This window comes from Macrobrachium rosenbergii, chromosome 3 (assembly GCF_040412425.1).
Source record: "Macrobrachium rosenbergii isolate ZJJX-2024 chromosome 3, ASM4041242v1, whole genome shotgun sequence".
NCBI lineage: Eukaryota > Metazoa > Arthropoda > Malacostraca > Decapoda > Palaemonidae > Macrobrachium > Macrobrachium rosenbergii.
Window position 1 is genome coordinate 73,929,971 of NC_089743.1, and position 12,500 is coordinate 73,942,470.

Sequence of the window (12,500 nt, forward strand, 5' to 3'; positions counted from 1 at the left end):
TATATATATATATATATATATATATATATATATATATATATATACTGTATATATGTATATATATGTATATATGTATATATATATATATATATATATATATATATATATATATATATATATATATATATATATATATATATATATATATATATATATATAAGTATTGCACATCTACACAGTATAAATTGGGCGCCCCTCATGATCTGCCAGCCGTCACGTTTTCACTAAAGTAGGGAGAAGACTAGAGAGGAGGTAAAGAGATTTAGACTTTATTTTCTAGCCAACTTTTGAGAAGTGTTTAGAAGAAATAAAGAAATAATAATAATAATAAAATTACGGATGATATCTTACTGTGTTAAATTATCTGTGTCGTTTGTTCCAAAACGGCCTTTCATATAGCTGATAGGTAATGTTTACTAATTAACCATATTCTGCTGTTTTTGCTTATAGTGAATGATGTAATAATTCATGTTCAGACGTATTAGAATGAACCCCTAAAAGAAAATAATATCTAAACGGAAAAGATGTAGAACTTTCATAACAAACTTTGATATACATCAAGAGACTTGAGTGTAATATTCTCTGAATGGTTAGAGCTCTCCTTGTTGTGAGCTGTCATGGCCTTGAGATTCACATGCCATTAACCAAAAGTAAAATAAGAAATAACAGTTCTATGGAGATTCATACCAATTTACAAAAACTATGTTGGTCACTTGATGCTATTTGGGAATCAGCTTAGTCTCCGTAACAAAGCGTATGTTTAGGCGGCGTTTAGATGCGAGACTAATCGTTGTTACGAAGGATAAATTGCTAAGCTTTTTTCTTTATACTGGCTAGTTCATTGCAGGATAACTAATCAGCAGGCCATGGCTAAACTAATCTCACCCGTCATATCACTAGTGATCGTTTAAGAAAATCCACCTGTTACCTGACAATCGACTAATCAGTAAACCCCAGGAGGTAACTTCTTTCGATATGTGCAATAGGCACATGAAACTATCAATATTCACGTGGTTGTCGATATGTATTCTTTGCGTAAAGCTTTAAGGATCTTCCATCAACACCATTAATGTCTTATTTCCTTTTATAATTTCCTCAACTTTCCATACACAGTCTTTCACTGCTTTTTCCTGAAAGCTAAACATTAGAGAACCCGATAACTTGTCTTAAGGAATATATATGAAACCCAGAAATACGTCCTGACCGAAAATACAATAACAATCAATTGCCTTCACATTCTTACCTTCTGTCCCGCCTTCATCGACGCCTCAGTTACATTCTTCATGCCCTTTTTAGTATCCTTAACGATGTCCGTCAGCGCCTTCTTCGTCAGGGAACTCCTTCGTGAATCGGTGGCGGGAGGCTGAAGGAGGGACGGCCTGGAGAGAAGGATTTAAGTGATTAGCATAATATGTATAAGTTATTAGCATAAGTTAGTAAGATTCCGAAATATTCTTTCAAGGCGAAGTTAACGATGATTACATCAGGAGATATGAAGTCAAATTAAAAGTGCTCTACATGCTTTAAAGCTGTTTCTCCTCCTAGAATTTTAATGAATTACGGTGCACGAGAGAGAGAGAGAGAGAGAGAGAGAGAGAGAGAGAGAGAGAGAGAGAGAGAGAGAGAGAGAGAGAGAGATCCTGCAAACCAGAGAGAGAGAGAGAGAGGAGAGAGAGAGAGAGAGAGAGAGAGAGAGAGAGAGAGAATGAGAGAGAGAGAGAGAGATGTTCCAACAAACCTCCTCGATCCTGGGGCATTTTCTGGCGGGGGCGTACCGGAACGCGGAGTCGAACTGGCGGTGGGCGTGCCTGTACGAGATGGCGAAACAGGCGCAGTGGACGGCGTGGAAGCTCGAGGTGGACGTCTGACTGTGAGAAGAGGAGTCCCAGACAAAGGGGTTCCCGACGACGGCGTCCCTCCCTGTGGGGTGCCACCCGCAGGGGTGCCATGGGGCGGAGTGCCTCGATTGTCTGAAATCAGAAAATTGTGACAAATTACTCGAAAACGTGATTTATTTTTATCATTCTGTTGTGTCTGTTTATTTTAAAGAATGGAATGACATATATGGTACATTCACAGTATTCTTTACTTTTGCTTTTATGAAATTTAGATTGTGTGTGCATGTGTATATATATATATATGTGTGTGTGTGTGTATGTGTATGTATGTATGTATAAATGGTCTCGAAGGCGAAGGAAAGTGGCACGATTGTTACCACAGTTTATTATACCAACGTTTCACGACAGTTGCTAGCTATCGTCGCATTTTCAAGGCTACGGTTACTAAAAAAAATCTGCAAAAATTCACATTAAAACATCGGCATTTACATAAAGTAAAAGACAAATAAAAACAAGGGGCATAGGCACAGCACATACCTAAACCCCAAGAGTAATGAGACTAAAAATATAAGTTTTTTCCAAGAACCCAGCAAAAGTATGAAAGATGGCAAGAAAGGAGAACATTAACAAAAAGTTAAGCAATAAGCAATTATACAGAGGTTTGTTTGAGTGCTTAGTGTTGGAACCGTCTTCTTCTGTACAATGATCTATGAAAAATGATACATTTTCCACATGGCTATTTTATAGAAAAATCTTTAGTTTAATATTGGTTTTGCATACTTTTGTAAGATGGTTTTTCAATAATTATAGCCTTGAAAATGCGACGATAGCAACTGTCGTGAAACGTTGCCATAATAAACTGTGGTAACAACGGTGCCCTTTGCCTTCGCCGTCCAGACTGTGTTCTGAGTCGAGACTCCCCTATTTGGACATTATATATATATATATATATATATATATATATATATATATATATATATATATATATATATATATATATATATATATATATATATATATATATATATATATATATATACATACATGTATATATATGCACACACATATGTGTGTGTGTGTGTGTGTGCCTTGTGATTCAGTATAAAGGATGATGATTAGACAACAGGAGAAGTGAGCCACATGACCGGTTATTTTTCTTGGTTCACAGGGCGTCCATGGAAGCCAAAGTAAGAGTGCATGAGAGGATTGTTGAGCCAGCTCTCCTATATGGAAGTGAAATGTTAATGCAAATGTCAGTGAAATAAAAAAAAAAAAAGGCTGAGGGTGTTTAGCTGAGTTGTTTTATGAAGTCCATGAAGAGTTGCAAGGATGAGAAATGTGGCGATACGTGTAAACGGTGAAATGATTTGCGTCGGTGAAAGGATGATTCAAAAGTTTTTTTAATTATTAGGTCATAAGGGAAGAATGAGGTCGATATTTAGATAGAAGAGTGTATGGTTCGGAAGTGGTAGGACGGAGAAGGAAAGGAATGCCTAGAAAGCGTGTGGCAGATTACAAGAAAGACACGCTGAAAAAAAAAAAAAGGCAAGTAAGGTGGACGTAAACAGCACTGTGTAAGGAATTCAACGTATCATTGATGTGCCTTATATGTAGGTGTGTGAGGCAGCTATTTCCAATTTCATGTGATATGAGCGAAGTCTTTTTTCGCAGTGGGTATAGGCCTTGATAAAAAAAATCATTAGTAGTTTTAGAGCCACGTAATACATTCATTGTAGTCACTATAATGTACTCACAGTTATCTACTATGTAATTAAACGTCTGCAAGAAAATAACAGAAATGAGAAACAAGCGAAAAATCAAATTAAATTTACCTACCGCGACTGAACTTTGCTTGGTATTTGGAAAAATGAAATGATAGGAAATTAAACATAAATGGGTTAAAGGAAAAAATTTTAAAAATCGTTTGAAATAGTACCTAGGCCTAGATTAACTATACATGTATGCGATGATCACCTTGATGAAAGTAATCAAGGCCTAGATCTTAGATTTACAACATTTTTGTTGCACAGCGGCAGTTACATTATTCAAGAACTGTATCTAATACTTTCTGTGAATTGCAAATCACATACAGTCAAAGTTAGAGAAAAAGATGATTCGAACCTGAGCGTCAAATGACTTAACAGCCCAAGCACACTTTTACCTGACTCTAGGAACCCAACCTAGGGCTAGGGTCATGAACTTCTTTTTAAATAAAGATCACTTAACTTTGATAGTTGCTCTGCAGCCCACTTTCTGTTAATTTAAGGTTTCAGCCATTTCTGACTCTGCAATGACAGCATTTTTCAAATGATCTCAATAACACAAATCACAAACAACAGCTTGACCTGTAAGTTACTGTAATGACAATGGGTACCAATATAGCATACAACAATACAGGTCACGAGAACGTGCTGCGCTGACACCGTATTTCAGTTAATCTCAGATACGCAAATCTCTAACAGTCACTTGGCCTGTAAGTAACTGCTATCACAATGTGTGCGAGTCGTGTCGCGGTGTGTTTCATGAACACCTGAAGCAGTTAATTACAGGAAGCATCACTCAAGTTAAAAGTTAAGTATACCTTAGTTTAACCAGACCACTGAGCTGATAACAGCTCTCCTAGGGCTGGCCCGAAGGATTAGATTTATTTTACGTAGCTGAGAACTAAATTGGTTACCTAGCAACGGGACCTACAGCTTATTGTGGAATCCGAACCACATTATAACGAGAAATGAATTTCTATCACCGGAAATAAATTTCTCTAATTCTTCATTAGCCGGTCGGAGAATCGAACGGGGGCCCCTAGCAGAGTGCCTGCCGAGAACGATACCAACCCGTCCAATGAGGAACTACTGAAATTTAAAAAGGCACGTTTGGTTCCGTTTTGTTCAGGTGATTGACCATATATGATATAAGCAGATTTCCATAATAATTTAACTAAATTATTATAGACATCCTTTCCAGATTCAGCGAAGGACAGGGAAAGAACGAGGTGAATAAGCGACTGTCCTTTCCAGTCAAGGACGGTTGGCAACCTTACGTGCCCTTGGCATCCTTTCCAGTCAAGGACGGTTGGCAACCTTACGTGCTGCCAAGGACTCATATTCCACTGGCAGACCCCGCTATATTAATTACTGGAGACTGATATTTGTTCACTACAGTCTACGGACGATTGTGCATGATACCGACAGAATATCATGCTAATTCAGATTAAATAACCACGTATCGGTTATGAGGTTTAAAAATTCTCTCTCTCTCTCACACACATACACACGATGGACAACCAAAAAGTCTTTTTTAGGCGATGTTTCTCAGATAGATACTATCTTGTACCTCCTATTCGTTACTGTTGGCTGGATATGTCTGTTAGAAGTTTATATAAAACTGCAGATTAGGCCTACTGGGGAACAGCAGTAAAAAAAAAAAAATTAAAAGTGCGCCATGCTATCTATCTCATTGTTGGTATGAATAATCTAAAGGCTATAGTACTTATTAGTAAAATATTTTCAGTCTCTCTCTCCCCCTAAGTACACACACATATATATATATATATATATATATATATATATATATATATATATATATATATATATATATATATATATATATATATATATATATATATATATATATATATATATATATACATATACATATATATATATATATATATATATATATATATGTATATATATACACATATAATAGTCACTATTCACTCTCTAGTTCTAAATTTGTGTGCTGAGGCATAAAAGTAATTTATCACACTATAAAATCTAAATACTTAATAAATCATGGATACTCATTGGAAAGACAGAATTCTGCGAATGTTGAAACTTAAAATTGGAGAGAAATTAAGTTTTCCTCGGACATTTGGAAAGAAGCTAATGGAAAGTTGTTGGGTGAAATGTGGTGGTGTCCTGTTACATAGTGTGAATGGTTTTTTCAAAAGGCAAAAGTATGAACTATCTTTTATTGGAGGAAAGCCAACGATGAACATTTAAGTTTAGATTAGGTCATCATTATGACAGATGTCTATATACCTAACGCTGTCATGTAGAGAATCATAAAAGTAAATGTGCGATTTAAAAAAAAAAAAAATTGAATTATGGCCGTCTAAATAAAACTTAAAATTAAAACTCGAACATAATTATATCAAAGAAAGCAAAATTAGTTTCCTAACTAGCTGTAGAAAAATATATTCTGGATTAGATTTCCATACAAATATATTAACGAAAATTGGACTGCGACGCTTAAAGAGAAAACAGGACAGTTACAGAAACGCTGTTATTGGAAAATGTAACCTCTCCAAGTGACGCTGAACTTCACCTAGTTCCACCCAGCCCAGTTGGGATTCTTAATCATTTCCGCAGAAGCAGCCCGCTTAAATCTTTCAGGAGTTCTGAGGGCAACCTCCAGGGAAAGCTGACATTGAAGAAATGCCAAGAGAATAGTCGTCTGAACACGGGAGGACACAAACAAGACACATTCGAGGAGAGAGAGAGAGAGAGTTCACGGCTTTGAGCAGGAAGTTCCAGGTCACTTGGATAAAGAAGACAGGCGATGTGAAGAAAATTATCGGGCAGGGAGGAGAATGAATAATAAAAAAAGGGAGTAAAGGTGTCCGACCTTTCTTCACTTTCTGTAGTCACCTTCCTTGTTTTGATAAGGAGTTATCTGGATTATTGGTACCCAGGAGACACTTCGGGAAAGAATTATGGGCACAAAATTGCAGCATCGATTGAACCTAGAATATTAGGTGGGAGCCAGGAACTGTAAGGAGGCCTTAGAGGCCTTGTCAGACACCAGATCAAATTTTCTGTTGAGACCTACATCGATGATGACATAATGTTTGTTATAAAGGTTTCGCAAATCCAATATTTCCCCTCCCCAAAGTTGAGAGAAGATAAGCATTCCACAGTCTTGTAAAAGCCCTTAACATTTCCTAAGCACAGTGAAGTGGGAGTGAGAATTAAACAAGTAAAAAATGAGCAGAAGTTACTTCGGCGTATAATCAAGGCCACCGAAACTAGATCTATCTTTCGGTGGTCTCGGCATAATGCTATATGAGCCGCGGCCCATGAAACTTTAACCACGGGCCGGTGGTGGCATAGCCTATATCGTTACCAGAAGCAAAATTATGGCTAACTTTAGCCTTAAATGAAATAAAAAACTACTGAGGCTAGAGGGCTGTAATTTGGTATGTTTGATGATTGGAAGGTGGATGATCAACATACCAGTTTGCAGCCTTCTAGCCTCAGTAGTTTTTAAGATCTGAGGGCGGACAGAAAAAGTGCGGACGGACAGACAAAGCCGGCACAATATTTTTCTTTTACAGAAAATTAAAAGGGCTTGAATATTCCCCTTGAATTATTAGAGGTAGACAGACTTTTCCAAAGACGCCATTTTACTAAAAATGTATTGTCAAGAAAAGCATTTAATTTTTTGTTGTTGGGGTTTTGGGTGTAGTGGTTGGTTCGTGGTAATATAACTAAGGGGTTTCTTAGTTCTTTAGTGGTAGAAACGATACCAGGGTTTGCAAAAACGTTGCATGACTGAACCGGTCAACAACGTTGCTGAAGACCTAAACAGGAAATTGGAAAGGCCTTTTCTTTCTTATTTATGGATCCAGCATAACAACTGGTGCTTACTTTGTCGTAAGGGGAAACTGACAATGGATTAGCGAAGGAATTGCACATTAACATATGCAACCGAAGAAATTTGAAAAGTGTGTTAACGTGTTTATTGGATGTACCTGCTGATTGATTGCCTTTCTTATCAGCTGAACTGACTGGCCGCCATTTATTTTTAGTTTTCTGTAAAAGGGAACTACTGAGATGGCTATTTGTCTGTCCGTCCGCAATTTTTCTGTCCGCCCTCAGATCTTAAAAGCTACTGAGGCTAGAGGGCTGCAAATTGGTATGTTGATCATCCACCCTACAAACATCAAACATACCAAATTGCAGCCCTCTAGCCTCAGAAGTTTTTTTTATTTTATTTAAGGTTAAAATTAGCTATGATCGTGCGTCTGGCACCGCTATGGGTGCCAACAACACGGGCCACCACCGGGCCGTGGCTGAATGTTTATGGGCCTCGGCTGAGAGTTTCATGGGCCATGGCTGAGAGTTTTATACAGCATTATACGCTGTACAGAAAACTCGATTGTGCCGAAGAAACTTCGGTGCATTTTTCACTTGTTTTACTGTAATGACTGGTAAGTCTGTAATGTTTACTGTGTTATATCAAAGGTGATTGTATACAATTTTGTCTTCCTGGTAATCTCTCTGGAGTCTCACTTGGGTTGTCCCATCCTTGTTAAGCATGGGCAGACATCCTCTTTTGATTGGATTCGCACTAAACATTCAGTAAAATACGAAAACCTATGAGGACATGTAGCCAATGGCCAACACGCGCTGTACTAGTGATCTCAAAATTTAACGAGTATTTAATACAAAATGGTGCCATTATGAGTAGAATCATAGGGCTTGCAGATGACGACCTCCTGGAGATGGCATGAGAAATATTTAGAAGTACGAGTTCATATCATCCTATTATGCGTGGAAATGTTCACAGTTTATGCCATTCTTCCTCTGACTTGGGGGAAGGTTAATGGGTTGTTAGGAGAGAGAAGGTAAAGTGATTTAATTCTTACAAAAAATAATGTTATTAGAAAGGTCAGCAGGGAACAGGCTCTTGCTAATGATGTTTCACAAGGCAGCCTCACCTCAGCAAAGGTTCACCTGCACTATCTACCGCAATGGTCTCCAGCTTTATTATTCCTCAGTTCTTGACAAAGGTATTGATAACACTTTTATATCTCACAGGGCACCTACTCTTTCAGTCAGGCAAAATGCAAGGTCGGTGGTCGTAGACACTTGTGGAAGGACCATGGGCCTCTGATGTACTCGTACAAGTACTTTTAGTATTATCAACTCAAATTCACTCATAAGTTCATTTAAGCAAGAACATTCCTCGAACTTCATCCGAAGAGTCTATATTGCCTCTTCATGTTTGACCCTGATGAAAAGAATTTTGCTTTAGCATAAGTGTGTTTGAGAGAACTGGATCTGCCTGAGGACGCATTCCTCAATCGCGCCCGTATAGAATTTAGTAAAAAGGACCCTTGGCGAGTGATGAAAGGGACACGTTTGGTACAGATTTGGTAACTGTGCAGTTAAATGCTGTTTCCAAGTCGTTCAAATTATGGGTAGTCTTATTCTTGCAATCTCATTTAAGCATCAGATTGATTGACTCATGGAATAGGACATTCGTGAAGAGGCTCTTCATTTCAGCGAAGGAAATGTCTCTGTTTGGAAGGGACTACCTTATTAAACAGAGCAAGTTTGCATAAGTCTAGAGGCAATTCCTAGACAGAACATATAGGAAGAGAATATTATTAAAAGTTTAGCAGAATACAGCTGCCTTATTATCTGCCTGAACTGTTCACCAGATCCATGAGCTTCATGTTGTCAAATGTGTATCTAGCAGCAGATTCTTCTTCTTCATCCCCACCGCAATCTCTTGGCTAGGATGTCGGCTGCATTGTTGCGTCTTCTCCAACTATTCCTGTCGGAAGCATCTTCCTTCACTTCATCATTCCATCAATTCTTTTGCCTTTACTCTTAATAGGTTCCATCCAAGTCCTCTTCACTCCTTCCACTTCACTCATCCTTACCAAAGTCCCATACTATTTCAATCTCGATTCTCTTATCAAATCAGTAATCTTTACCATCCCATAACTATCAATTTGTCAAGAGGAAGTTAATGGCAAAATTTCACGATGAAAAGTTAAAGGTTTGAAAAATTAGGTAAAAAGATGCTTCACGAAATTAGTGAACATATACAATTCAGTTGCAAATATGATTCTCATTAAAAGGAGCTTGTAGAGAGACAAACGCACACACACTCACATACACACAGAGAGAGAGAGAGAGAGAGAGAGAGAGAGAGAGAGAGAGAGAGAGAGAGAGAGAGAGAGAGAGAGAGCTTTTCTGTCAAATGTAAATGTACACGAGGTTTACAGAAAACTCTATTCATTTAAGGAAAAAACAATATTTACCCATGTAGCAAACTTAACATATCATACATTTAAACATCGAAGGACGACAGATGAATAAAAGGCATACGTGTCAACTCACGGTGAGCCTCAAGTGTAAAGAAGAGCCTTTGGAGGCGTCAACATGTAAGTAAATTCTAAAGTGTGTGGATGCTTGGCAGGAGGACGTCAACAAACTCCTCCAGGAATGAAGGAGATATGTTATTGAGCTTGAATGTCTTGTTGTCTCGTCTGGGAGCGAGGCTGCTTTGCATAATGTACGAAACCAAACGAGAGCGGAATCAAGAAAGTGGCATCGTTGAAATGTATCTTCTTAAAGAGGAAATTGCAATGGAATTGACGGAGGGCGCCTCTGAGTAAGAAGTGAAGCCTCGGTGTCTTGGATCAACTCTGTCGAGAGGTGGGTATGTCACCTTGCGTTTATTTCGCACTGGTGTTTTTCTTTCATTCTGCTTTCAGATTTGGGTTAGATCACTGAATTTCCCGTCCCGACGGCTTTCTTTTAAAATTACTGTCAAAGGTTATGCTGCCTTAAAAAACTACAGTAGATAATCAAAGAGGTCTTACGACGAGATTACTGGATTAGAGTTTTGAGCAGTTTATACGTGGCATAATTGTTCCTGTCAAGAAATAAAGCAAATTTCGTTTTATGCATTCCTAAACCACCTGGCATTTTATTTTAACTTTGTTGTATTTAACCAAAACGTTCACTTCTTTATTTAAACAGCTATGTACTGTACTTATTAGCGAATTGTCTTGATTTGATTTCCATAAAACAAATGAAATGTTACTCATTTCAAAAGGAGAAACGTTGATGTTGACTATGTATGAAATTATTATTACGCACTCCTTGCAAAAACCCTGAGGGGTAGACAGTGTGATAAGCAGGATAAAAACAGAGGCATAAGTACCTGGTAACTCGCGAAAAACTTTTAGAAGGTGAATTGGTAGGAATGAGAACCAAGTGTGGTGCGTGAAAATAAAGTGATGTGATAGCAAAAGTTTGTGAATAAAACTTGCCTTGATACTTAACAAGTAAAAGCAGGCGAGCCTGTACTTTGCAAGATACATGCTGTCCAAGAAACATCCTGAATTATGATGAAATTTTGATAATTTAAATTTAAATGGTCCATGGTTTTACCCGATCAGACAAAGATTATCTTGTTTTAATTGTTCACTGATATGGTGGTTTTTGCTTGATCATTAAATGCATGTATAGAAAGGACTGGAATGATCAAAATGATAAAATGAAAGAAAATATGTGAATGAATATATCGAAGAATCTCAGGGTCAGAAGGGTAATTTGCTGGACGCCGGAAAGGGCCCTAGGAACAAAGAAGCATTGTCACCACATTCGCACACTTGGCTGATGTTCCTATGTAAAGGCAAAGCACCAAGATTATGAGATCGGTTGAAGAAAAAATATCACAACGCTTCATAAGTGAATTTCAGTGAGGAAGTATAAACAAAATACATAAATGCACACAGAAATTATGCATATTATGGCCGTGAAGACAACGAAGTATGGAGGCTGGGATTTTCCGTCTATTCGTCAACGTCTTGTAACAATTTCCGGCAAGACAGAGGTGTTTTCGTTATGATGGTATCTGTAAACGCACACAAAAATAAATTTGTGTGTGTGCATGCTCTAGTTGCAAGAAAAAAAAATACTCAGTTGCAAAAAAAAAAGACGAAAAAAGTATTAATGTTAGGCGAGAGTTGATGTGGAACACCAGAGAAAAACTGCGTGAAAATGGGCGGACTAAAAGAAAAATTACTGCGTGTTAGGGCGCGTAGCAAAGCCAAAACGAATGGGCAAGTTATCAGGACTGAGAGGGGCAGAGATTGATTGTGTCATGTGTGGCGAAGAGATAGAGCCCTTGCTGTGTCAGAAAGACCATGGTAAGTGTGAAAGATTATAATGTATTAGCCCAAGAATTTTTTTTTTAACTTTTAAATGAGGGTACCACGTGAGAAACAACCATGATACCAAGTGTATCTGGGCCACAAGGGTTAAAAAAAAAATTGAAGATGAAACAGTTAAGTTTTGAGAAAATCTGAATCTTTGCCTCGCTGAATTTTAAGAAGTGGTGGTCGTGATGGGTAATTTAAATAAATACCAAAGCAGGTGACACAGACAGCGATGGGGCAGGAATGATCAAAGGAAATGAAAGGAGTGATTGGAGTTGTTTACAAACGATGATTATTCAAAAGTATACTTGGGAAAGAAAGTGTTGAAAGAAGGATTTTTTTTTAGATTATGATGGATGCAATGGTGATAGGAGAAGTGTCCGAAAACATAATATGTGATCATTAAAGTAGATGAAGCAGAAATGAAAATAAAAGGTAGTTTTGCTTGGTCAGGAGGAGTTTGATTAGAAAGAAATTTTAACACCATTAAGGGAGAAGGTGAGTGAAAAATGGGTTAGTGCTAAAGATATTTAAGTGCAAAAATAAGAGGATATAATGCAAAATTTTAAGAAGGGATTACTTGGGCACCAAGAATGCCTGTAAGTACACTGACACATGAAGAAAAAATAAACAGTCTTTTCCGCGAGTTAGTGAAATGAAAAGAATTAATGAGGCAAAACTAACATTTTTTGAAG

At 37.6% G+C, this 12,500-nt stretch overlaps 1 protein-coding gene across 4 annotated transcripts in view; it reads right to left on the reverse strand.

The window, feature by feature from the left end:
• Positions 1-12,500, reverse strand: part of LOC136825786 (potassium channel subfamily K member 18-like) — a 248,885-nt gene that overhangs the window by 123,121 nt on the left and 113,264 nt on the right. For all 4 annotated transcript variants that reach the window (XR_010849458.1, XR_010849457.1, XM_067082676.1 and 1 more), the window contains 2 exons: positions 1,739-1,970; positions 1,244-1,379 (listed from right to left, as the gene is read on the reverse strand). Coding sequence is in view for 2 of the 4 variants with exons in the window: in XM_067082676.1 (XP_066938777.1) it covers positions 1,244-1,379; positions 1,739-1,970 (368 nt within the window). In the remaining 2 variants the exon portion in view is untranslated. The remainder of the gene's footprint in view (positions 1-1,243; positions 1,380-1,738; positions 1,971-12,500) is intronic.